General features: G+C 43.7%; 1 protein-coding gene across 1 annotated transcript; it reads right to left on the bottom strand.

The window, feature by feature from the left end:
- Positions 1-1,668: 1,668 nt before the first annotated feature.
- Positions 1,669-23,550, bottom strand: DPY30 (dpy-30 histone methyltransferase complex regulatory subunit). The gene is made up of 5 exons (XM_032947595.2): positions 23,447-23,550; positions 4,538-4,584; positions 3,204-3,251; positions 2,957-3,096; positions 1,669-1,987 (listed from the first exon to the last, which is right to left on the bottom strand). Exons 1-5 carry the CDS (start codon positions 23,454-23,456, stop codon positions 1,915-1,917), a joined length of 318 nt encoding a protein of 105 aa, XP_032803486.1. The 5' UTR covers positions 23,457-23,550; the 3' UTR covers positions 1,669-1,914.
- Positions 23,551-24,058: the final 508 nt, after the last annotated feature.

Below are 24,058 nucleotides of genomic sequence, written 5' to 3'. Positions count from 1 at the left end.
TTGTACTTGTCGCATGCCCAACTTCAAGCGGAGACGGTTATGTTCATGTAAAATCGGAGAATCAGGAGAAGGGTAGGCGCATGAGCCCTGGAGAAATTAACAGCTTTTGGGTGCGACAGCGAAAACTGGAATTGTCCCATTTTTAGTCAAATAAAACTTAACATCGGAAGGTGACAAGATGGAAACATCACAGCCAGTTATCTCTGGTTGTAGCCAATGTTTTCATGGAAAATTTTGAGATAAATGCCATCCAGGCATCCACTCTACGTGCATCTTTGTGGAAGAGGTACGTAGATGACACGTTCGTCATCTGGTCACATGGCCGACCAGCTCTGAAACAATTCAACCACATCAATTCCATACACCCAGCCATCAAATTCACCATGGAGGTAGAAAAGGATGGCAAGCTACCATGTTCTAATCGAAAAGAGACCAGATGGCTCAAGGGGCTACTCTGTCTACAGGAAAGTAACCCATACTGATGCAGACCTAAAACCTGACTCCCACCACCATCCATCCCAGAAGAATTCCCTCATCAAAACTCTACACCATAGAGCTCGATGTATCTCCGACCATCACCACCTAGCCAGTGAACTGAAACACGTGCACCAAGCTCGCAAGATGAATGGATATTCAGACTACACAATCCGTAAAGCTATCACCCAAACCGTTGGGAAAGAAACATCTGAGGACCTAATCAAAACCATCACCTTGCCATGCATAGCAGGGGTCACCAAAAAGATTTCCAAAATCATGAGCAAACACAAGATCCTGGTTCGATTTAAGTCCATAAAATTCGTGATCTGATCCCATCTGTCACGAAAGCTTTAAGTCAAGAAATTGCCCCTACTTTGCCCAGTTTTTTCTCCCAAACTCTTGAAATTACATTCTTAATTGATACGGATTTAAAGTGAACTTAATAAAAGGGACAGGAAAAAATGTCATCAGCCTTTTTCATTTGTAAAGGTATAACATGCTCAGACAAATTTCCTGAACATACTATAAGCCTTCTCAGTAAGACATTTTTAGAAGTACACATAGGTAACTGCAAAACATTTCAGGCGTGTAGCTTTATTCGTTTTTACCATATTCCAGTGTGAAATTTAACCCAAAACACATTCGTGAATGCATTATTTACTCTCCTCCATGTTTAAATGAGCATTCCAATTGGCCTATAGAACTGCAACATTGCATATGGTCTAGGTCTATAGTAGTAAAACCTTGGACAAAAGGATAAACTATGGATATGGTAATGCTGGAAGGTTCCTGGTATGCAGGCAACCTTCACCCATATAAACTTTAAGATATTTTAATATTAAGTACGATGCTTGGAATTATTTTATCACTTAAAATTTCCATACTTTACAATGTTAAGCAACATTAACCTGTACATATTGAGTGGAACACTATGAGCAAGGCTCTGCGAAATTAAAATATATATTGGGGGTAGTTACTGTGAATAACTGTTCATACCAAGTCGTGCAATGTATGTTCTGTTTAACTCCTGAAACAAACTGGTTAAGAGGAATGTGACATTTCCAACACTGGGTCAGGGCTGACAGCAAGAGAGGACACACATGCCTAAGTAGGAAACCACTTCGATTTGTTTTTCATAACTTGCCAAGAAATTATCATGAGACAGTAAAATTGTAAGCCTGTAACTCTGAATAATAAGCGTGTTAATTTTTATTGACAACTTAAACAATACAATGTCAAATCATTGTGATTCACTTTTTCAAAATTCAAGTCAACTGCATCTTAACAGCCAATGGTCATAATTCAATACAACTGATGGTAAAAAATAAAAATAGAAAAACCATGGTTCTCCAAAAAACAAACAAGTTTATATAACCTTATCCAGAGCACGCATTTGCAAATGCACATTTCTATCTCTCAAGCACATTCTTCCGAGGTTTAGTTCTTGTCTTCATACTGAGCCTTGTTTTTCATTAAATATGCTGCCAGGTACTCAATAGGATTTGGTGGTCTGCAATGAAACATAAGACAAATAAAAAATGGTTTCGTTAGTGAGCCTCAACAGACCATTAATAGACTTTAAATTGATACTTTACAGAGAAAAACACATACTAAAAAGGTCCTGAGTGCAGCATTGGACCAATTTATTTTCAAATATTGCATGAAGAATATCTACACAAAAATTGGGGACTCGATATGCACAGGCTAATGGCAAAACTGTATGCTGTCATCATCATCACGATCCATGGGCAGATGGGCTGTAGGTGTCGACTTCACATTGGTCATCGTTTACACTTTCCTATCTATTGCCAATTTATTTAAGTAGTGCCACGTCATGCCCCATTAGATGTTCCTCTCTTTCCGGTTCCTTTATTTTTTCCAAACAATACACTTTAAATTTGCTTGTTGTTGTTCATTCTACAGGTGTCCAAACTGTGCCAGTTTCCTTCTCATCACTGCCTGCATCATCAGGTCTTCTTCTATGTGCAACCTTTTTATTACTTCTATATTGGTCACTCTTTTGGTCCAGTTTACACGCACTATCCTACAGCAATATATTTCGAATGCCAATGTGCAAGTTTCGCAGGCATAAAAAAGCTGTACCGAACATGCACGTAAAAATGTTCCGTTTGGTCGCTGATTTTCTTGCTTCTCCATATGTTATTGAATACTACCACGACTCCTTTTGCCTTTGTGATCTTCGCTCTTATGTCTTTCGTTGCAATCGTTGTCCCATGTCAGTAGACTTCGCTGTATGCTGTACCTTCCCCTAGAGGCACCATAATGCCCAGCAGATGGGGGGTCTTATGAGGATGTTTCTTGCTAAATCACTTGTAGCTCAAGTGCTGTGACAATGTATGGTCTTTTCATATTAAGTCTCTAACAGTGTGATTAAGAGATTTGTTTTTAAACAGTTAATATACAAACATATGACTGAATAACGTGGTAATGTTTCTACCAGGTAAAAGAGCATAAGCACCTGTCCTTGGCAAGTACAGACAGCCCCTGGAGGAGGATAGGCACCACTGTTTGGTCAAGATATGCACGCGTAGGCAGCGCCTGCAGGTCCACCTTCTGCTTGGAACGGTCCCCGCCAACCCTCTCGCTCTCCATGATTTTCTGTAATGAAGTACAATAGCAGTGGGGTTTTTGGTTTGTATGTTAAGTTGAAATATCTGCAAGAACAGAAGCCAAATGGAAGATGGAAGTGTGCAGATGCAATATACCTGGATACTGTCTGCAAGTCCGAACTCTGCATGTGGATTTTCAGGTCCCTGCAAAGGAAACTTCCGTTTTGAGAATGCAGTTTGCAAAAGCGCAACAGGTTTAAATTTTCAGAATAAAAACTTAGTTAAAATTTAAATCATTGAATTGTATTTCGATTCCTGCTCTTCCATCTTCATAAATCCGTCACATTAAACAATGAATAGGAGTTGTGGTTATGTTAACTTTAAGAGATGGTTAGGGTCAACGCTACAACTGCTTACATCTGCATAGGTTGTCGTCACTTCACACCGTACGAGGACTGGCGCTGAGCTTGTTGCATTTATGTATGGTATCTCACCATCTGCTCGTTGATTTCCAGGCACCCATATAAATCATGTTAACTTGAATGAACATCAGCCACTGGTGATATGCATATATATTACAATGTGTGATTCAGGAGTGTGCATCAAGTCAGACATTTGCAAGCATATAATGTAAAATGACAAGCTCATTTGCAGACCATTTGGTCAGATAGAAAAGAGAACTGTATACATAACTCTCCACCCCATTTCTTCCCTCCCTCCCTCCCCACCCCTCACGTTGTAGTCTAAACGTTTCACCTCATTACTAAAAGGCAAGTGTGCTCTACATTGCAAACTTGACCCCAGTAATGGCAATAATGTACAACAGCACTGTCCATCCACTGCTGGATTAATTGCCTATCACTCTGCTGTCAGTCATGCAAACACATGTTCTGGTCCACACTGGGAATATTCAACTTGTATGTATCAAAGTGTGCACCTACACCTCGCATTTATTTACCTCTCAAACTCTCTCCTACTTTTGTAACAACTAGGTTGAGATCTGCACCATATTTATGCAACTCTGCGTGTTATAGTGCAGTATTTGGAGCAGATGCCCAGTGCTGTTCTCTGTTGTAGTCTATCAGCATTTAAATTATATTATGTAGTACTGCAGATAAGTCTGTTGAAACTGTAATTCAAGCAGGCCTCATTTCATTATACATTCACCTTATCCCAGACTGGCCGAGTACATGACCCCACTCGGCAAATTGAAAGTATTTTTTCATTGAAGTCTGTCTCACGCAGAATATCATACTGTGGTGAGTATTGTATCCAAGACAACACATTTATCTTGAAACTCATTCGTCGGAAATCATGTCAAACCGTTTAAGTCCATCAGGCGGTACTTCGCCTGCTTAACCAATGGTTTAAATCGACCGTGCGAATACATATTTACAAAAACAAACGTATTGTTGCTTTCATGAAAACGCGCTCTGGATCTAATTTCCGGAATGAGCGGCCTCCTGGCGTTGGCCGTGCCAGCATCTTACCTGGGGCTGCGACTCGGTCGCTTGCTCAGCCGACACCACCGCCTGTTCTGCAACACAACAAGCGCAACACACAAAACCGTGTCAAAGAGACGGAAGGAACGCGACTCCCCGAGTGCTGGCAATTCATCGACTCACACGGGGTTCGAGGCTTAGTTCGTAATCTTAAACACGCGAAGGGGGCCAATATCACCGAGTGTGTTATACAACCGGTCAGTGGTTACGCATACTCGAGAAACACTCCATTGTTTAATGTACGAGTGTGAGAAGAGTGTTGAGTGTGAGAAGAGTGTTGAGTGTGACAAGAGTGTTGAGTGTGAGTGTTGAGTGTGACAAGAGTGTTGAGTGTGACAAGAGTGTTGAGTGTGACAAGAGTGTTGAGAGTGACAAGAGTGTTGAGTGTGAGTGTTGAGTGTGAGTGTTGAGTGTGACAAGAGTGTTGAGTGTGACAAGAGTGTTGAGTGTGACAAGAGTGTTGAGTGTGACAAGAGTGTTGAGTGTGAGAAGAGTGTTGAGTGTGACAAGAGTGTTGAGTGTGAGTGTTGAGTGTGACAAGAGTGTTGAGTGTGACAAGAGTGTTGAGTGTGACAAGAGTGTTGAGAGTGACAAGAGTGTTGAGTGTGAGTGTTGAGTGTGAGTGTTGAGTGTGACAAGAGTGTTGAGTGTGACAAGAGTGTTGAGTGTGACAAGAGTGTTGAGTGTGACAAGAGTGTTGAGTGTGACAAGAGTGTTGAGTGTGACAAGAGTGTTGAGTGTGACAAGAGTGTTGAGTGTGACAAGAGTGTTGAGTGTGAGTGTTGAGTGTGACAAGAGTGTTGAGTGTGACAAGAGTGTTGAGTGTGACAAGAGTGTTGAGTGTGACAAGAGTGTTGAGAGTGACAAGAGTGTTGAGTGTGACAAGAGTGTTGAGTGTGAGTGTTGAGTGTGAGTGTTGAGTGTGACAAGAGTGTTGAGTGTGACAAGAGTGTTGAGAGTGACAAGAATGTTGAGTGTGACAAGAGTGTTGAGTGTGACAAGAGTGTTGAGTGTGAGTGTTGAGTGTGACAAGAGTGTTGAGTGTGACAAGAGTGTTGAGAGTGACAAGAGTGTTGAGTGTGACAAGAGTGTTGAGTGTGACAAGAGTGTTGAGTGTGACAAGAGTGTTGAGTGTGACAAGAGTGTTGAGTGTGACAAGAGTGTTGAGTGTGACAAGAGTGTTGAGTGTGACGAGAGTGTTGAGTGTGACAAGAGTGTGACAAGAGTGTTGAGTGTGACAAGAGTGTTGAGAGTGACAAGAGTGTTGAGTGTGACAAGAGTGTTGAGTGTGACAAGAGTGTTGAGTGTGACAAGAGTGTTGAGTGTGAGTGTTGAGTGTGAGTGTTGAGTGTGACAAGAGTGTTGAGTGTGACAAGAGTGTTGAGTGTGACAAGAGTGTGACAAGAGTGTTGAGTGTGACAAGAGTGTTGAGAGTGACAAGAGTGTTGAGTGTGACAAGAGTGTTGAGTGTGACAAGAGTGTTGAGTGTGACAAGAGTGTTGAGTGTGACAAGAGTGTTGAGTGTGACAAGAGTGTTGAGTGTGACAAGAGTGTGACAAGAGTGTTGAGTGTGACAAGAGTGTTGAGAGTGACAAGAGTGTTGAGTGTGACAAGAGTGTTGAGTGTGACAAGAGTGTTGAGTGTGACAAGAGTGTTGAGTGTGACAAGAGTGTTGAAAGTGACAAGAGTGTTGAGAGTGTGAGAGTGTTGAGTGTGACAAGAGTGTTGAGTGTGACAAGAGTGTTGAGTGTGACAAGAGTGTTGAGTGTGAGAGTATTAAGTGTGACAAGAGTGTTGAGTGTGACAAGAGTGTTGAGAGTGACAAGAGTGTTGAGAGTGAGAGTATTAAGTGTGACAAGAGTGTTGAGTGTGACAAGAGTGTTGAGAGTGACAAGAGTGTTGAGAGTGACAAGAGTGTTGAGTGTGAGTGTTGAGTGTGACAAGAGTGTTGAGTGTGACAAGAGTGTTGAGTGTGACAAGAGTGTTGAGTGTGACAAGAGTGTTGAGTGTGACAAGAGTGTTGAGTGTGACAAGAGTGTTGAGTGTGACTAGTGTTGAGAGTGACAAGAGTGTTGAGTGTGACAAGAGTGTTGAGTGTGACAAGAGTGTTGAGTGTGACAAGACTGTTGAGTGTGACAAGAGTGTTGAGTGTGACAAGAGTGTTGAGTGTGACAAGAGTGTTGAGTGTGACAAGAGTGTTGAGAGTGACAAGAGTGTTGAGTGTGACAAGAGTGTTGAGTGTGAGTGTTGAGTGTGACAAGAGTGTTGAGTGTGAGTGTTGAGTGTGACAAGAGTGTCGAGTGTGACAAGAGTGTTGAGTGTGAGAGTGTTGAGTGTGACAAGAGTGTTGAGTGTGACAAGAGTGTTGAGTGTGACAAGAGTGTTGAGAGTGACAAGAGTGTTGAGTGTGACAAGAGTGTTGAGTGTGACAAGAGTGTTAAGTGTGAGTGTTGAGTGTGACAAGAGTGTTGAGTGTGACAAGAGTGTTGAGTGTGACAAGAGTGTTGAGTGTGACAAGAGTGTTGAGAGTGACAAGAGTGTTGAGTGTGACAAGAGTGTTGAGAGTGACTAGAGTGTTGAGTGTGACAAGAGTGTTGAGTGTGACAAGAGTGTTGAGAGTGACAAGAATGTTGAGTGTGACAAGAGTGTTGAGTGTGACAAGAGTGTTGAGTGTGAGTGTTGAGTGTGACAAGAGTGTTGAGTGTGACAAGAGTGTTGAGTGTGACAAGAGTGTTGAGTGTGACAAGAGTGTTGAGTGTGACAAGAGTGTGACAAGAGTGTTGAGTGTGACAAGAGTGTTGAGAGTGACAAGAGTGTTGAGTGTGACAAGAGTGTTGAGTGTGACAAGAGTGTTGAGTGTGACAAGAGTGTTGAGTGTGACAAGAGTGTTGAGTGTGACAAGAGTGTGACAAGAGTGTTGAGTGTGACAAGAGTGTTGAGAGTGACAAGAGTGTTGAGTGTGACAAGAGTGTTGAGTGTGACAAGAGTGTTGAGTGTGACAAGAGTGTTGAGTGTGACAAGAGTGTTGAGAGTGACAAGAGTGTTGAGAGTGTGAGAGTGTTGAGTGTGACAAGAGTGTTGAGTGTGACAAGAGTGTTGAGTGTGACAAGAGTGTTGAGTGTGAGAGTATTGAGTGTGACAAGAGTGTTGAGTGTGACAAGAGTGTTGAGAGTGACAAGAGTGTTGAGTGTGACAAGAGTGTTGAGTGTGACAAGAGTGCTGAGTGTGACAAGAGTGTTGAGAGTGACAAGAGTGTTGAGTGTGACAAGAGTGTTGAGTGTGACAAGAGTGTTGAGTGTGACAAGAGTGTTGAGTGTGAAAAGAGTGTTGAGAGTGACAAGAGTGTTGAGTGTGACAAGAGTGTTGAGAGTGACAAGAGTGTTGAGTGTGACAAGAGTGTTGAGTGTGACAAGAGTGTTGAGTGTGACAAGAGTGTTGAGTGTGACAAGAGTGTTGAGTGTGACAAGAGTGTTGAGAGTGACAAGAGTGTTGAGTGTGATTGTTGAGTGTGACAAGAGTGTTGAGTGTGACAAGAGTGTTGAGTGTGACAAGAGTGTTGAGTGTGACAAGAGTGTTGAGTGTGACAAGAGTGTTGAGTGTGACAAGAGTGTTGAGTGTGAGTGTTGAGTGTGACAAGAGTGTTGAGTGTGACAAGAGTGTTGAGTGTGACAAGAGTGTTGAGTGTGACAAGAGTGTTGAGAGTGACAAGAGTGTTGAGTGTGACAAGAGTGTTGAGAGTGACTAGAGTGTTGAGTGTGACAAGAGTGTTGAGTGTGACAAGAGTGTTGAGAGTGACAAGAATGTTGAGTGTGACAAGAGTGTTGAGTGTGACAAGAGTGTTGAGTGTGAGTGTTGAGTGTGACAAGAGTGTTGAGTGTGACAAGAGTGTTGAGTGTGACAAGAGTGTTGAGTGTGACAAGAGTGTTGAGTGTGACAAGAGTGTGACAAGAGTGTTGAGTGTGACAAGAGTGTTGAGAGTGACAAGAGTGTTGAGTGTGACAAGAGTGTTGAGTGTGACAAGAGTGTTGAGTGTGACAAGAGTGTTGAGTGTGACAAGAGTGTTGAGTGTGACAAGAGTGTTGAGAGTGACAAGAGTGTTGAGTGTGACAAGAGTGTTGAGTGTGACAAGAGTGTTGAGTGTGACAAGAGTGTTGAGTGTGACAAGAGTGTTGAGTGTGACAAGAGTGTTGAGTGTGACAAGAGTGTGACAAGAGTGTTGAGTGTGACAAGAGTGTTGAGAGTGACAAGAGTGTTGAGTGTGACAAGAGTGTTGAGTGTGACAAGAGTGTTGAGTGTGACAAGAGTGTTGAGTGTGACAAGAGTGTTGAGAGTGACAAGAGTGTTGAGAGTGTGAGAGTGTTGAGTGTGACAAGAGTGTTGAGTGTGACAAGAGTGTTGAGTGTGACAAGAGTGTTGAGTGTGAGAGTATTGAGTGTGACAAGAGTGTTGAGTGTGACAAGAGTGTTGAGAGTGACAAGAGTGTTGAGTGTGACAAGAGTGTTGAGTGTGACAAGAGTGCTGAGTGTGACAAGAGTGTTGAGAGTGACAAGAGTGTTGAGTGTGACAAGAGTGTTGAGTGTGACAAGAGTGTTGAGTGTGACAAGAGTGTTGAGTGTGAAAAGAGTGTTGAGAGTGACAAGAGTGTTGAGTGTGACAAGAGTGTTGAGAGTGACAAGAGTGTTGAGTGTGACAAGAGTGTTGAGTGTGACAAGAGTGTTGAGTGTGACAAGAGTGTTGAGTGTGACAAGAGTGTTGAGTGTGACAAGAGTGTTGAGAGTGACAAGAGTGTTGAGTGTGATTGTTGAGTGTGACAAGAGTGTTGAGTGTGACAAGAGTGTTGAGTGTGACAAGAGTGTTGAGTGTGACAAGAGTGTTGAGTGTGACAAGAGTGTTGAGTGTGACAAGAGTGTTGAGTGTGACAAGAGTGTTGAGTGTGAGTGTTGAGTGTGACAAGAGTGTTGAGTGTGAGTGTTGAGTGTGACAAGAGTGTCGAGTGTGACAAGAGTGTTGAGTGTGAGAGTGTTGAGTGTGACAAGAGTGTTGAGTGTGACAAGAGTGTTGAGAGTGACAAGAGTGTTGAGTGTGACAAGAGTGTTGAGTGTGACAAGAGTGTTGAGTGTGACAAGAGTGTTGAGAGTGACAAGAGTGTTGAGTGTGACAAGAGTGTTGAGTGTGACAAGAGTGTTGAGTGTGAGTGTTGAGTGTGACAAGAGTGTTGAGTGTGAGTGTTGAGTGTGACAAGAGTGTTGAGTGTGACAAGAGTGTTGAGAGTGACAAGAGTGTTGAGTGTGACAAGAGTGTTGAGTGTGACAAGAGTGTTGAGTGTGACAAGAGTGTTGAGTGTGACAAGAGTGTTGAGAGTGACAAGAGTGTTGAGAGTGACAAGAGTGTTGAGTGTGACAAGAGTGTTGAGTGTGACAAGAGTGTTGAGTGTGACAAGAGTGTTGAGAGTGACAAGAGTGTTGAGTGTGACAAGAGTGTTGAGTGTGAGAGTGTTGAGTGTGACAAGAGTGTTGAGTGTGACAAGAGTGTTGAGAGTGACAAGAGTGTTGAGTGTGACAAGAGTGTTGAGTGTGAGAGTGTTGAGTGTGACAAGAGTGTTGAGTGTGACAAGAGTGTTGAGTGTGACAAGAGTGTTGAGTGTGAGTGTTGAGTGTGACAAGAGTGTTGAGTGTGACAAGAGTGTTGAGTGTAACAAGAGTGTTGAGTGTGACAAGAGTGTTGAGTGTGACAAGAGTGTTGAGTGTGACAAGAGTGTTGAGAGTGACAAGAGTGTTGAGTGTGACAAGAGTGTTGAGTGTGACAAGAGTGTTGAGAGTGACAAGAGTGTTGAGTGTGACAAGAGTGTTGAGTGTGAGAGTGTTGAGTGTGACAAGAGTGTTGAGTGTGACAAGAGTGTTGAGTGTGACAAGAGTGTTGAGTGTGAGTGTTGAGTGTGACAAGAGTGTTGAGTGTGACAAGAGTGTTGAGTGTAACAAGAGTGTTGAGTGTGACAAGAGTGTTGAGTGTGACAAGAGTGTTGAGTGTGACAAGAGTGTTGAGAGTGACAAGAGTGTTGAGTGTGACAAGAGTGTTGAGTGTGACAAGAGTGTTGAGTGTGAGTGTTGAGTGTGACAAGAGTGTTGAGTGTGAGTGTTGAGTGTGACAAGAGTGTTGAGTGTGACAAGAGTGTTGAGAGTGACAAGAGTGTTGAGTGTGACAAGAGTGTTGAGTGTGACAAGAGTGTTGAGTGTGACAAGAGTGTTGAGTGTGACAAGAGTGTTGAGAGTGACAAGAGTGTTGAGAGTGACAAGAGTGTTGAGTGTGACAAGAGTGTTGAGTGTGACAAGAGTGTTGAGTGTGACAAGAGTGTTGAGAGTGACAAGAGTGTTGAGTGTGACAAGAGTGTTGAGTGTGAGAGTGTTGAGTGTGACAAGAGTGTTGAGTGTGACAAGAGTGTTGAGAGTGACAAGAGTGTTGAGTGTGACAAGAGTGTTGAGTGTGACAAGAGTGTTGAGTGTGACAAGAGTGTTGAGTGTGACAAGAGTGTTGAGTGTGACAAGAGTGTTGAGTGTGACAAGAGTGTGACAAGAGTGTTGAGTGTGACAAGAGTGTTGAGAGTGACAAGAGTGTTGAGTGTGACAAGAGTGTTGAGTGTGACAAGAGTGTTGAGTGTGACAAGAGTGTTGAGTGTGACAAGAGTGTTGAAAGTGACAAGAGTGTTGAGAGTGTGAGAGTGTTGAGTGTGACAAGAGTGTTGAGTGTGACAAGAGTGTTGAGTGTGACAAGAGTGTTGAGTGTGAGAGTATTGAGTGTGACAAGAGTGTTGAGTGTGACAAGAGTGTTGAGAGTGACAAGAGTGTTGAGAGTGACAAGAGTGTTGAGTGTGACAAGAGTGTTGAGTGTGACAAGAGTGTTGAGTGTGACAAGAGTGTTGAGTGTGACAAGAGTGTTGAGAGTGACAAGAGTGTTGAGTGTGAGTGTTGAGTGTGACAAGAGTGTTGAGTGTGACAAGAGTGTTGAGTGTGACAAGAGTGTTGAGTGTGACAAGAGTGTTGAGTGTGACAAGAGTGTTGAGTGTGACAAGAGTGTTGAGTGTGACTAGTGTTGAGAGTGACAAGAGTGTTGAGTGTGACAAGAGTGTTGAGTGTGACAAGAGTGTTGAGTGTGACAAGAGTGTTGAGTGTGACAAGAGTGTTGAGTGTGACAAGAGTGTTGAGTGTGACAAGAGTGTTGAGTGTGACAAGAGTGTTGAGAGTGACAAGAGTGTTGAGTGTGACAAGAGTGTTGAGTGTGAGTGTTGAGTGTGACAAGAGTGTTGAGTGTGAGTGTTGAGTGTGACAAGAGTGTCGAGTGTGACAAGAGTGTTGAGTGTGAGAGTGTTGAGTGTGACAAGAGTGTTGAGTGTGACAAGAGTGTTGAGTGTGACAAGAGTGTTGAGAGTGACAAGAGTGTTGAGTGTGACAAGAGTGTTAAGTGTGAGTGTTGAGTGTGACAAGAGTGTTGAGTGTGACAAGAGTGTTGAGTGTGACAAGAGTGTTGAGTGTGACAAGAGTGTTGAGAGTGACAAGAGTGTTGAGTGTGACAAGAGTGTTGAGAGTGACTAGAGTGTTGAGTGTGACAAGAGTGTTGAGTGTGACAAGAGTGTTGAGAGTGACAAGAATGTTGAGTGTGACAAGAGTGTTGAGTGTGACAAGAGTGTTGAGTGTGAGTGTTGAGTGTGACAAGAGTGTTGAGTGTGACAAGAGTGTTGAGTGTGACAAGAGTGTTGAGTGTGACAAGAGTGTTGAGTGTGACAAGAGTGTGACAAGAGTGTTGAGTGTGACAAGAGTGTTGAGAGTGACAAGAGTGTTGAGTGTGACAAGAGTGTTGAGTGTGACAAGAGTGTTGAGTGTGACAAGAGTGTTGAGTGTGACAAGAGTGTTGAGTGTGACAAGAGTGTTGAGAGTGACAAGAGTGTTGAGTGTGACAAGAGTGTTGAGTGTGACAAGAGTGTTGAGTGTGACAAGAGTGTTGAGTGTGACAAGAGTGTTGAGTGTGACAAGAGTGTTGAGTGTGACAAGAGTGTGACAAGAGTGTTGAGTGTGACAAGAGTGTTGAGAGTGACAAGAGTGTTGAGTGTGACAAGAGTGTTGAGTGTGACAAGAGTGTTGAGTGTGACAAGAGTGTTGAGTGTGACAAGAGTGTTGAGAGTGACAAGAGTGTTGAGAGTGTGAGAGTGTTGAGTGTGACAAGAGTGTTGAGTGTGACAAGAGTGTTGAGTGTGACAAGAGTGTTGAGTGTGAGAGTATTGAGTGTGACAAGAGTGTTGAGTGTGACAAGAGTGTTGAGAGTGACAAGAGTGTTGAGTGTGACAAGAGTGTTGAGTGTGACAAGAGTGCTGAGTGTGACAAGAGTGTTGAGAGTGACAAGAGTGTTGAGTGTGACAAGAGTGTTGAGAGTGACAAGAGTGTTGAGTGTGACAAGAGTGTTGAGTGTGACAAGAGTGTTGAGTGTGACAAGAGTGTTGAGTGTGACAAGAGTGTGACAAGAGTGTTGAGTGTGACAAGAGTGTTGAGTGTGACAAGAGTGTTGAGTGTGACAAGAGTGTTGAGTGTGACAAGAGTGTTGAGTGTGACAAGAGTGTGACAAGAGTGTTGAGTGTGACAAGAGTGTTGAGAGTGACAAGAGTGTTGAGTGTGACAAGAGTGTTGAGTGTGACAAGAGTGTTGAGTGTGACAAGAGTGTTGAGTGTGACAAGAGTGTTGAAAGTGACAAGAGTGTTGAGAGTGTGAGAGTGTTGAGTGTGACAAGAGTGTTGAGTGTGACAAGAGTGTTGAGTGTGACAAGAGTGTTGAGTGTGAGAGTATTGAGTGTGACAAGAGTGTTGAGTGTGACAAGAGTGTTGAGAGTGACAAGAGTGTTGAGAGTGACAAGAGTGTTGAGTGTGACAAGAGTGTTGAGTGTGACAAGAGTGTTGAGTGTGACAAGAGTGTTGAGTGTGACAAGAGTGTTGAGAGTGACAAGAGTGTTGAGTGTGAGTGTTGAGTGTGACAAGAGTGTTGAGTGTGACAAGAGTGTTGAGTGTGACAAGAGTGTTGAGTGTGACAAGAGTGTTGAGTGTGACAAGAGTGTTGAGTGTGACAAGAGTGTTGAGTGTGACTAGTGTTGAGAGTGACAAGAGTGTTGAGTGTGACAAGAGTGTTGAGTGTGACAAGAGTGTTGAGTGTGACAAGAGTGTTGAGTGTGACAAGAGTGTTGAGTGTGACAAGAGTGTTGAGTGTGACAAGAGTGTTGAGTGTGACAAGAGTGTTGAGAGTGACAAGAGTGTTGAGTGTGACAAGAGTGTTGAGTGTGAGTGTTGAGTGTGACAAGAGTGTTGAGTGTGAGTGTTGAGTGTGACAAGAGTGTCGAGTGTGACAAGAGTGTTGAGTGTGAGAGTGTTGAGTGTGACAAGAGTGTTGAGTGTGACAAGAGTGTTGAGTGTGACAAGAGTGTTGAGAGTGACAAGAGTGTTGAGTGTGACAAGAGTGTTGAGTGTGACAAGAGTGTTAAGTGTGAGTGTTGAGTGTGACAAGAGTGTTGAGTGTGACAAGAGTGTTGAGTGTGACAAGAGTGTTGAGTGTGACAAGAGTGTTGAGAGTGACAAGAGTGTTGAGTGTGACAAGAGTGTTGAGAGTGACTAGAGTGTTGAGTGTGACAAGAGTGTTGAGTGTGACAAGAGTGTTGAGAGTGACAAGAATGTTGAGTGTGACAAGAGTGTTGAGTGTGACAAGAGTGTTGAGTGTGAGTGTTGAGTGTGACAAGAGTGTTGAGTGTGACAAGAGTGTTGAGTGTGACAAGAGTGTTGAGTGTGACAAGAGTGTTGAGTGTGACAAGAGTGTGACAAGAGTGTTGAGTGTGACAAGAGTGTTGAGAGTGACAAGAGTGTTGAGTGTGACAAGAGTGTTGAGTGTGACAAGAGTGTTGAGTGTGACAAGAGTGTTGAGTGTGACAAGAGTGTTGAGTGTGACAAGAGTGTTGAGAGTGACAAGAGTGTTGAGTGTGACAAGAGTGTTGAGTGTGACAAGAGTGTTGAGTGTGACAAGAGTGTTGAGTGTGACAAGAGTGTTGAGTGTGACAAGAGTGTTGAGTGTGACAAGAGTGTGACAAGAGTGTTGAGTGTGACAAGAGTGTTGAGAGTGACAAGAGTGTTGAGTGTGACAAGAGTGTTGAGTGTGACAAGAGTGTTGAGTGTGACAAGAGTGTTGAGTGTGACAAGAGTGTTGAGAGTGACAAGAGTGTTGAGAGTGTGAGAGTGTTGAGTGTGACAAGAGTGTTGAGTGTGACAAGAGTGTTGAGTGTGACAAGAGTGTTGAGTGTGACAAGAGTGTTGAGTGTAACAAGAGTGTTGAGAGTGACAAGAGTGTTGAGTGTGACAAGAGTGTTGAGTGTGACAAGAGTGTTGAGTGTGACAAGAGTGTTGAGTGTGACAAGAGTGTTGAGTGTGACAAGAGTGTTGAGAGTGACAAGAGTGTTGAGTGTGACAAGAGTGTTGAGTGTGACAAGAGTGCTGAGTGTGACAAGAGTGTTGAGAGTGACAAGAGTGTTGAGTGTGACAAGAGTGTTGAGTGTGACAAGAGTGTTGAGTGTGACAAGAGTGTTGAGTGTGAAAAGAGTGTTGAGAGTGACAAGAGTGTTGAGTGTGACAAGAGTGTTGAGAGTGACAAGAGTGTTGAGTGTGACAAGAGTGTTGAGTGTGACAAGAGTGTTGAGTGTGACAAGAGTGTTGAGTGTGACAAGAGTGTTGAGTGTGACAAGAGTGTTGAGAGTGACAAGAGTGTTGAGTGTGATTGTTGAGTGTGACAAGAGTGTTGAGTGTGACAAGAGTGTTGAGTGTGACAAGAGTGTTGAGTGTGACAAGAGTGTTGAGTGTGACAAGAGTGTTGAGTGTGAGTGTTGAGTGTGACAAGAGTGTTGAGTGTGACAAGAGTGTTGAGTGTGACAAGAGTGTTGAGTGTGACAAGAGTGTTGAGAGTGACAAGAGTGTTGAGTGTGACAAGAGTGTTGAGAGTGACTAGAGTGTTGAGTGTGACAAGAGTGTTGAGTGTGACAAGAGTGTTGAGAGTGACAAGAATGTTGAGTGTGACAAGAGTGTTGAGTGTGACAAGAGTGTTGAGTGTGAGTGTTGAGTGTGACAAGAGTGTTGAGTGTGACAAGAGTGTTGAGTGTGACAAGAGTGTTGAGTGTGACAAGAGTGTTGAGTGTGACAAGAGTGTGACAAGAGTGTTGAGTGTGACAAGAGTGTTGAGAGTGACAAGAGTGTTGAGTGTGACAAGAGTGTTGAGTGTGACAAGAGTGTTGAGTGTGACAAGAGTGTTGAGTGTGACAAGAGTGTTGAGAGTGACAAGAGTGTTGAGTGTGACAAGAGTGTTGAGTGTGACAAGAGTGTTGAGTGTGACAAGAGTGTTGAGTGTGACAAGAGTGTTGAGTGTGACAAGAGTGTTGAGTGTGACAAGAGTGTGACAAGAGTGTTGAGTGTGACAAGAGTGTTGAGAGTGACAAGAGTGTTGAGTGTGACAAGAGTGTTGAGTGTGACAAGAGTGTTGAGTGTGACAAGAGTGTTGAGTGTGACAAGAGTGTTGAGAGTGACAAGAGTGTTGAGAGTGTGAGAGTGTTGAGTGTGACAAGAGTGTTGAGTGTGACAAGAGTGTTGAGTGTGACAAGAGTGTTGAGTGTGAGAGTATTGAGTGTGACAAGAGTGTTGAGTGTGACAAGAGTGTTGAGAGTGACAAGAGTGTTGAGTGTGACAAGAGTGTTGAGTGTGACAAGAGTGCTGAGTGTGACAAGAGTGTTGAGAGTGACAAGAGTGTTGAGTGTGACAAGAGTGTTGAGTGTGACAAGAGTGTTGAGTGTGACAAGAGTGTTGAGTGTGAAAAGAGTGTTGAGAGTGACAAGAGTGTTGAGTGTGACAAGAGTGTTGAGAGTGACAAGAGTGTTGAGTGTGACAAGAGTGTTGAGTGTGACAAGAGTGTTGAGTGTGACAAGAGTGTTGAGTGTGACAAGAGTGTTGAGTGTGACAAGAGTGTTGAGTGTGACAAGAGTGTTGAGTGTGAGTGTTGAGTGTGACAAGAGTGTTGAGTGTGAGTGTTGAGTGTGACAAGAGTGTCGAGTGTGACAAGAGTGTTGAGTGTGAGAGTGTTGAGTGTGACAAGAGTGTTGAGTGTGACAAGAGTGTTGAGAGTGACAAGAGTGTTGAGTGTGACAAGAGTGTTGAGTGTGACAAGAGTGTTGAGAGTGACAAGAGTGTTGAGTGTGACAAGAGTGTTGAGTGTGACAAGAGTGTTGAGAGTGACAAGAGTGTTGAGTGTGACAAGAGTGTTGAGTGTGACAAGAGTGTTGAGTGTGAGTGTTGAGTGTGACAAGAGTGTTGAGTGTGAGTGTTGAGTGTGACAAGAGTGTTGAGTGTGACAAGAGTGTTGAGAGTGACAAGAGTGTTGAGTGTGACAAGAGTGTTGAGTGTGACAAGAGTGTTGAGTGTGACAAGAGTGTTGAGTGTGACAAGAGTGTTGAGAGTGACAAGAGTGTTGAGAGTGACAAGAGTGTTGAGTGTGACAAGAGTGTTGAGTGTGACAAGAGTGTTGAGTGTGACAAGAGTGTTGAGAGTGACAAGAGTGTTGAGTGTGACAAGAGTGTTGAGTGTGAGAGTGTTGAGTGTGACAAGAGTGTTGAGTGTGACAAGAGTGTTGAGAGTGACAAGAGTGTTGAGTGTGACAAGAGTGTTGAGTGTGAGAGTGTTGAGTGTGACAAGAGTGTTGAGTGTGACAAGAGTGTTGAGTGTGACAAGAGTGTTGAGTGTGAGTGTTGAGTGTGACAAGAGTGTTGAGTGTGACAAGAGTGTTGAGTGTAACAAGAGTGTTGAGTGTGACAAGAGTGTTGAGTGTGACAAGAGTGTTGAGTGTGACAAGAGTGTTGAGAGTGACAAGAGTGTTGAGTGTGACAAGAGTGTTGAGTGTGACAAGAGTGTTGAGAGTGACAAGAGTGTTGAGTGTGACAAGAGTGTTGAGTGTGAGAGTGTTGAGTGTGACAAGAGTGTTGAGTGTGACAAGAGTGTTGAGTGTGACAAGAGTGTTGAGTGTGAGTGTTGAGTGTGACAAGAGTGTTGAGTGTGACAAGAGTGTTGAGTGTAACAAGAGTGTTGAGTGTGACAAGAGTGTTGAGTGTGACAAGAGTGTTGAGTGTGACAAGAGTGTTGAGAGTGACAAGAGTGTTGAGTGTGACAAGAGTGTTGAGTGTGACAAGAGTGTTGAGTGTGAGTGTTGAGTGTGACAAGAGTGTTGAGTGTGAGTGTTGAGTGTGACAAGAGTGTTGAGTGTGACAAGAGTGTTGAGAGTGACAAGAGTGTTGAGTGTGACAAGAGTGTTGAGTGTGACAAGAGTGTTGAGTGTGACAAGAGTGTTGAGTGTGACAAGAGTGTTGAGAGTGACAAGAGTGTTGAGAGTGACAAGAGTGTTGAGTGTGACAAGAGTGTTGAGTGTGACAAGAGTGTTGAGTGTGACAAGAGTGTTGAGAGTGACAAGAGTGTTGAGTGTGACAAGAGTGTTGAGTGTGAGAGTGTTGAGTGTGACAAGAGTGTTGAGTGTGACAAGAGTGTTGAGAGTGACAAGAGTGTTGAGTGTGACAAGAGTGTTGAGTGTGAGAGTGTTGAGTGTGACAAGAGTGTTGAGTGTGACAAGAGTGTTGAGTGTGACAAGAGTGTTGAGTGTGACAAGAGTGTTGAGTGTGACAAGAGTGTTGAGTGTGACAAGAGTGTTGAGTGTAACAAGAGTGTTGAGTGTGACAAGAGTGTTGAGTGTGACAAGAGTGTTGAGTGTGACAAGAGTGTTGAGTGTGACAAGAGTGTGACAAGAGTGTTGAGTGTGACAAGAGTGTTGAGAGTGACAAGAGTGTTGAGTGTGACAAGAGTGTTGAGTGTGACAAGAGTGTTGAGAGTGACAAGAGTGTTGAGTGTGACAAGAGTGTTGAGTGTGACAAGAGTGTTGAGAGTGACAAGAGTGTTGAGTGTGACAAGAGTGTTGAGTGTGACAAGAGTGTTGAGAGTGACAAGAGTGTTGAGTGTGACAAGAATGTTGAGTGTGACAAGAGTGTTGAGTGTGACAAGAGTGTTGAGTGTGACAAGAGTGTTGAGTGTGACAAGAGTGTTGAGTGTGACAAGAGTGTTGAGTGTGACAAGAGTGTTGAGTGTGACAATAGTGTTGAGTGTGACAAGAGTGTTGAGTGTGACAAGAGTGTTGAGTGTGACAAGAGTGTTGAGTGTGACAAGAGTGTTGAGTGTGACAAGAGTGTTGAGTGTGACAAGAGTGTTGAGTGTGACAAGAGTGCTGAGTGTGACAAGAGTGTTGAGTGTGACAAGAGTGTTGAGAGTGACAAGAGTGTTGAGTGTGAGTGTGACAAGAGTGTTGAGTGTGAGTGTTGAGTGTGAGTGTTGAGTGTGACAAGAGTGTTGAGTGTGACAAGAGTGTTGAGTGTGACAAGAATGTTGAGAGTGACAAGAGTGTTGAGAGTGACAAGAGTGTTGAGAGTGACAAGAGTGTTGAGTGTGACAAGAGTGTTGAGTGTGACAAGAGTGTTGAGTGTGACAAGAGTGTTGAGTGTGACAAGAGTGTTGAGTGTGATAAGAGTCTTGAGTGTGAGTGTTGAGTGTGACAAGAGTGTTGAGTGTGACAAGAGTGTTGAGAGTGTGAGAGTGTTGAGTGTGACAAGAGTGTTGAGTGTGACAAGAGTGTTGAGAGTGACAAGAGTGTTGAGTGTGACAAGAGTGTTGAGAGTGACAAGAGTGTTGAGTGTGACAAGAGTGTTGAGTGTGAGAGTGTTGAGTGTGACAAGAGTGTTGAGTGTGACAAGAGTGTTGAGTGTGACAAGAGTGTTGAGTGTGAGAGTGTTGAGTGTGACAAGAGTGTTGAGTGTGACAAGAGTGTTGAGTGTGATAAGAGTGTTGAGTGTGACAAGAGTGTTGAGTGTGACAAGAGTGTTGAGTGTGACAAGAGTGTTGAGTGTGACAAGAGTGTTGAGTGTGACAAGAGTGTTGAGAGTGACAAGAGTGTTGAGAGTGACAAGAGTGTTGAGAGTGACAAGAGTGTTGAGAGTGACAAGAGTGTTGAGTGTGACAAGAGTGTTGAGTGTGACAAGAGTGTTGAGAGTGACAAGAGTGTTGAGTGTGACAAGAGTGTTGAGTGTGACAAGAGTGTTGAGTGTGACAAGAGTGTTGAGTGTGAGAAGAGTGTTGATTGTGACAAGAGTGTTGAGTGTGACAAGAGTGTTGAGTGTGACAAGAGTGTTGAGTGTGAGAGTGTTGAGTGTGACAAGAGTGTTGAGTGTGACAAGAGTGTTGAGTGTGATAAGAGTGTTGAGTGTGACAAGAGTGTTGAGTGTGACAAGAGTGTTGAGTGTGACAAGAGTGTTGAGTGTGACAAGAGTGTTGAGTGTGACAAGAGTGTTGAGAGTGACAAGAGTGTTGAGTGTGACAAGAGTGTTGAGTGTGACAAGAGTGTTGAGAGTGACAAGAGTGTTGAGTGTGACAAGAGTGTTGAGTGTGACAAGAGTGTTGAGTGTGACAAGAGTGTTGAGAGTGACAAGAGTGTTGAGTGTGACAAGAGTGTTGAGTGTGACAAGAGTGTTGAGTGTGACAAGAGTGTTGAGTGTGACAAGAGTGTTGAGTGTGACAAGAGTGTTGAGTGTGACAAGAGTGTTGAGTGTGACAAGAGTGTTGAGTGTGACAAGAGTGTTGAGTTTGACAAGAGTGTTGAAAGTGACAAGAGTGTTGAGTGTGACAAGAGTGTTGAGTGTGACAAGAGTGTTGAGTGTGACAAGAGTGTTGAGTGTGACAAGAGTGTTGAGTGTGACAAGAGTGTTGAGAGTGACAAGAGTGTTGAGTGTGACAAGAGTGTTGAGTGTGACAAGAGTGTTGAGTGTGACAAGAGTGTTGAGTGTGACAAGAGTGTTGAGTGTGACAAGAGTGTTGAGTGTGACAAGAGTGTTGAGAGTGACAAGAGTGTTGAGTGTGACAAGAGTGTTGAGTGTGACAAGAGTGTTGAGTGTGACAAGAGTGTTGAGTGTGACAAGAGTGTTGAGAGTGACAAGAGTGTTGAGTGTGACAAGAGTGTTGAGTGTGACAAGAGTGTTGAGTGTGAGAGAAGTGAATGTTGACATTTGAGGAGAGTTGCCACTACGAGTATGACGACTGTGTGGTGAGTGTGAGTAGTGTGAAGCAAGTACAATATGTAGTGTTAAAAGTGTAGCGAGTGCGAGACGTGTCCTTTCAGTACGAGATGTTTGGGTGGATGAGTGCATTAGGAGTGTGTATTATTTGCAGTGTTTTAGCGGAGAGGGAGATGCTAAGAGTAAGTGCTGGAGAGTGTGATAAGCACGAGGAGTATTAATAGTGAATTCGTTTTTATTAGTGAGTGGTAGTGTGGTAGGTGTCTGCTATTAGTACATAGGAGTGTGTTATTGGTGTGAGTAGTGATTTGAGTACAGTATTAGTAGTGTGTTATTGGTGAGTAGTGTTGAGTACAGTATTAGTAGGAGTGTTATTGGTGAGTAGTGTTATGAGTACAGTATGAGTACAGTATTAGCAGGAGTGTTATTGGTGAGTAGTGTTATGAGTACAGTACTAGTAGGAGAGTGTTATTGGTGAGTAGTGTTATGAGTACAGTAAGAGTACAGTATGAGTACAGTACTAGGAGAGTGTTATTGGTGAGTAGTGTTATGAGTACAGTAAGAGTACAGTATTAGTAGGAGAGTGTTATTGGTGAGTAGTGTTGAGTACAGTATGAGTACAGTACTAGTAGGAGAGTGTTATTGATGAGTAGTGTTATGAGTACAGTAAGAGTACAGTACTACGAGTGTTATTGGTGAGTAGTGTTGAGTACAGTATTCGTAGGAGAGTTATTGGTGAGTAGTGTTATGAGTACAGTACGAGTACAGTATGAGTACAGTAGTAGCAGGAGAGTGTTATTGGTGAGTAGTGTTATGAGTACAGTATGAGTACAGTACTAGTAGGAGTGTTATTGGTGAGTAGTGTTATGAGTACAGTAAGAGTACAGTACTAGGAGAGTATTATTGGTGAGTAGTGTTATGAGTACAGTATTCGTAGGAGAGTTATTGGTGAGTAGTGTTATGAGTACAGTACGAGTACAGTATGAGTACAGTAGTAGCAGGAGAGTGTTATTGGTGAGTAGTGTTATGGGTACAGTATGAGTACAGTACTAGTAGGAGTGTTATTGGTGAGTAGTGTTATGAGTACAGTACGAGTACAGTATTAGCAGGAGTGTTATTGGTGAGTAGTGTTATGAGTACAGTATGAGTACAGTATTAGCAGGAGTGTTATTGGTGAGTAGTGTTATGAGTACAGTATGAGTACAGTACTAGTAGGAGTGTTATTGGTGAGTAGTGTTATGAGTACAGTAGTAGCAGGAGAGTGTTATTGGTGAGTAGTGTTATGAGTACAGTATGAGTACAGTACTAGTAGGAGTGTTATTGTTGAGTAGTGTTATGAGTACAGTATGAGTACAGTACTAGTAGGAGTGTTATTGGTGAGTAGTGTTATGAGTACAGTACGAGTACAGTATGAGTACAGTAGTAGCAGGAGAGTGTTATTGGTGAATACAGTATGAGTACATTAGGAGTGTGTTATTGGTGAGTAGTGTTGAGTACAGTACGAGTACAGTATGAGTACAGTATGAGTACAGTAGTAGCAGGAGTGTTATTGGTGAGTAGTGTTGAGTACAGTATGAGTACAGTATTAGTAGGAGTGTTATTGGTGAGTAGTGTTACGAGTGCAGTACGAGTATAGTACTATTAGGAGAGTTATTGGTGAGTAGTGTTATGAGTACAGTATGAGTACAGTATTGGTAGGAGTGTTATTGGTGAGTAGTGTTATGAGTACAGTATTAGTACAGTATTAGTAGGAGAGTGTTATTGGTGAGTAGTGTTATGAGTACAGTATTAGTAGGAGAGTTATTAGTGAGTAGTGTTATGAGTACAGTATGTGTACAGTATGAGTACAGTAGTAGCAGGAGAGTGTTATTGGTGAGTAGTGTTATGAGTACAGTATGAGTACAGTATTAGTAGGAGAGTTATTGGTGAGTAGTGTTACGAGTACAATATGTGTGCAGTATGGGTACAGTAGTAGCAGGAGAGTGTTATTGGTGAGTAGTGTTGAGTACAGTATGAGTACAGTACTAGTAGGAGAGTTATTGGTGAGTAGTGTTATGAGTACAGTATGAGTACAGTAGTAGCAGGAGTGTGTTACTGGTGAGTAGTGTTAATCGCGCGCTTTGTGTGACTGGTGCGAGGGGCTTGTTACTCAATTGATGGGTGACTTCGCGCGCTCTACGAGCGTGATGAGGGTGGTTTTGTGTCTGTGGCGCCGTGAGGTGTAGTGAGTGAGTGAGGTGTAGTGAGTGAGTGGGTGAGTGAGTGGGTGAGTGTGAGTGAGGTGTAGTGAGTGAGTGAGGGTGTGAGTGAGGTGTAGTGAGTGAGTGGGTGAGTGAGTGGGTGAGTGAGTGAGGAGTAGTGAGTGAGTGGGTGGGTGAGTGGGTGTGTGTGTGTGAGTGAGGTGTAGTGAGTGGGTGTGTGAGTGAGTGGGTGAGTGAGTGAGGTGTAGTGAGTGAGTGGGTGTGTGTGGGTGAGTGAGGAGTAGTGAGTGGGTGTATGTGAGTGAGGTGTAGTGAGTGAGGTGTAGTGAGTGAGTGAGGTGTGAGTGAGGTGTAGTGAGGTGTGAGTGAGGTGTAGTGAGTGAGGTGTAGTGAGTGAGTGAGGTGTATGTGAGTGAGGTGTAGTGAGTGAGTGAGGTGTAGTGAGGTGTAGTGAGTGAGTGTGTGTGAGTGCGTGCGTGCGTGCGACAAGCCCCGCGCTCGCAGCAGCAGCAGCAGCGGGGAGCTGTCAGGAGGCCCTCACCGTCCGCCATAGCTGCCGCCTCCGTCTCCAGGGCCGCGCGGCTCGCAGCCAATACGCGCGCGCTAAACGTGTCACGTGACGCTCGCCGCGCGTGCGTGCGCGTGCACCACAGCCGCTGCGTGAGCGGCCGACGTGCGAGTGCGCGAAAGCTTCTGTCTGCGACTACGCGGGCTTCTGTCTGCGATTCCACAGGCTTCTGTCTGCGACTCCACAGGCTTCTGTCTGCGACTCCACGGGCTTCTGTCTGCACCCCCCCCCCGTTGTGAGCTGTCACTCAAACTCAGCAGAGCCGGTAAGCTATAAAGGGGCCGTCTATTAATGACGTCATGTGATTTTGGACGATTTTTTGACCCCCCCCCCCCTAGTCACATGGCGTCACAAAAAGTCAGACCCCCCTTCAAATATGACGTCACAAAGCTCTGCCGCCCCCCCAAATAATAAAACATGCTTCAAATAGCTTTCAGCTATTGTCATTGTAGTGCGTATTTAATGTGGCGCTGCACTCTGATTAAAAAGTATATTTAATTAAGTAGAACGTGTTGTCTATATTTATTTAAAGTTGCGCATTTTTATGTGACGTCACATTTCTCAACCCCCCCCCCCCCCCCCCCC

The sequence above is a fragment of the Petromyzon marinus genome, chromosome 6 (assembly GCF_048934315.1).
Source record: "Petromyzon marinus isolate PM22_M1 ecotype Great Lakes invasive population chromosome 6, UKy_Petmar_22M1.pri1.0, whole genome shotgun sequence".
Lineage (NCBI taxonomy): Eukaryota > Metazoa > Chordata > Hyperoartia > Petromyzontiformes > Petromyzontidae > Petromyzon > Petromyzon marinus.
Note: the sequence above shows the minus strand (reverse complement) of the source record. Positions and strands in the feature narration are given on the sequence as shown.

Coding starts and splice junctions, on each gene's coding strand:
- DPY30 (XM_032947595.2), bottom strand. Junction 3,252..4,537: donor CGACCGAGTCGCAGCCCCAG/GTAAGATGCTGG, acceptor TTTCCTTTGCAG/GGACCTGAAAATCCACATGC. Junction 1,988..2,956: donor TCTGTACTTGCCAAGGACAG/GTGCTTATGCTC, acceptor GTTTCATTGCAG/ACCACCAAATCCTATTGAGT.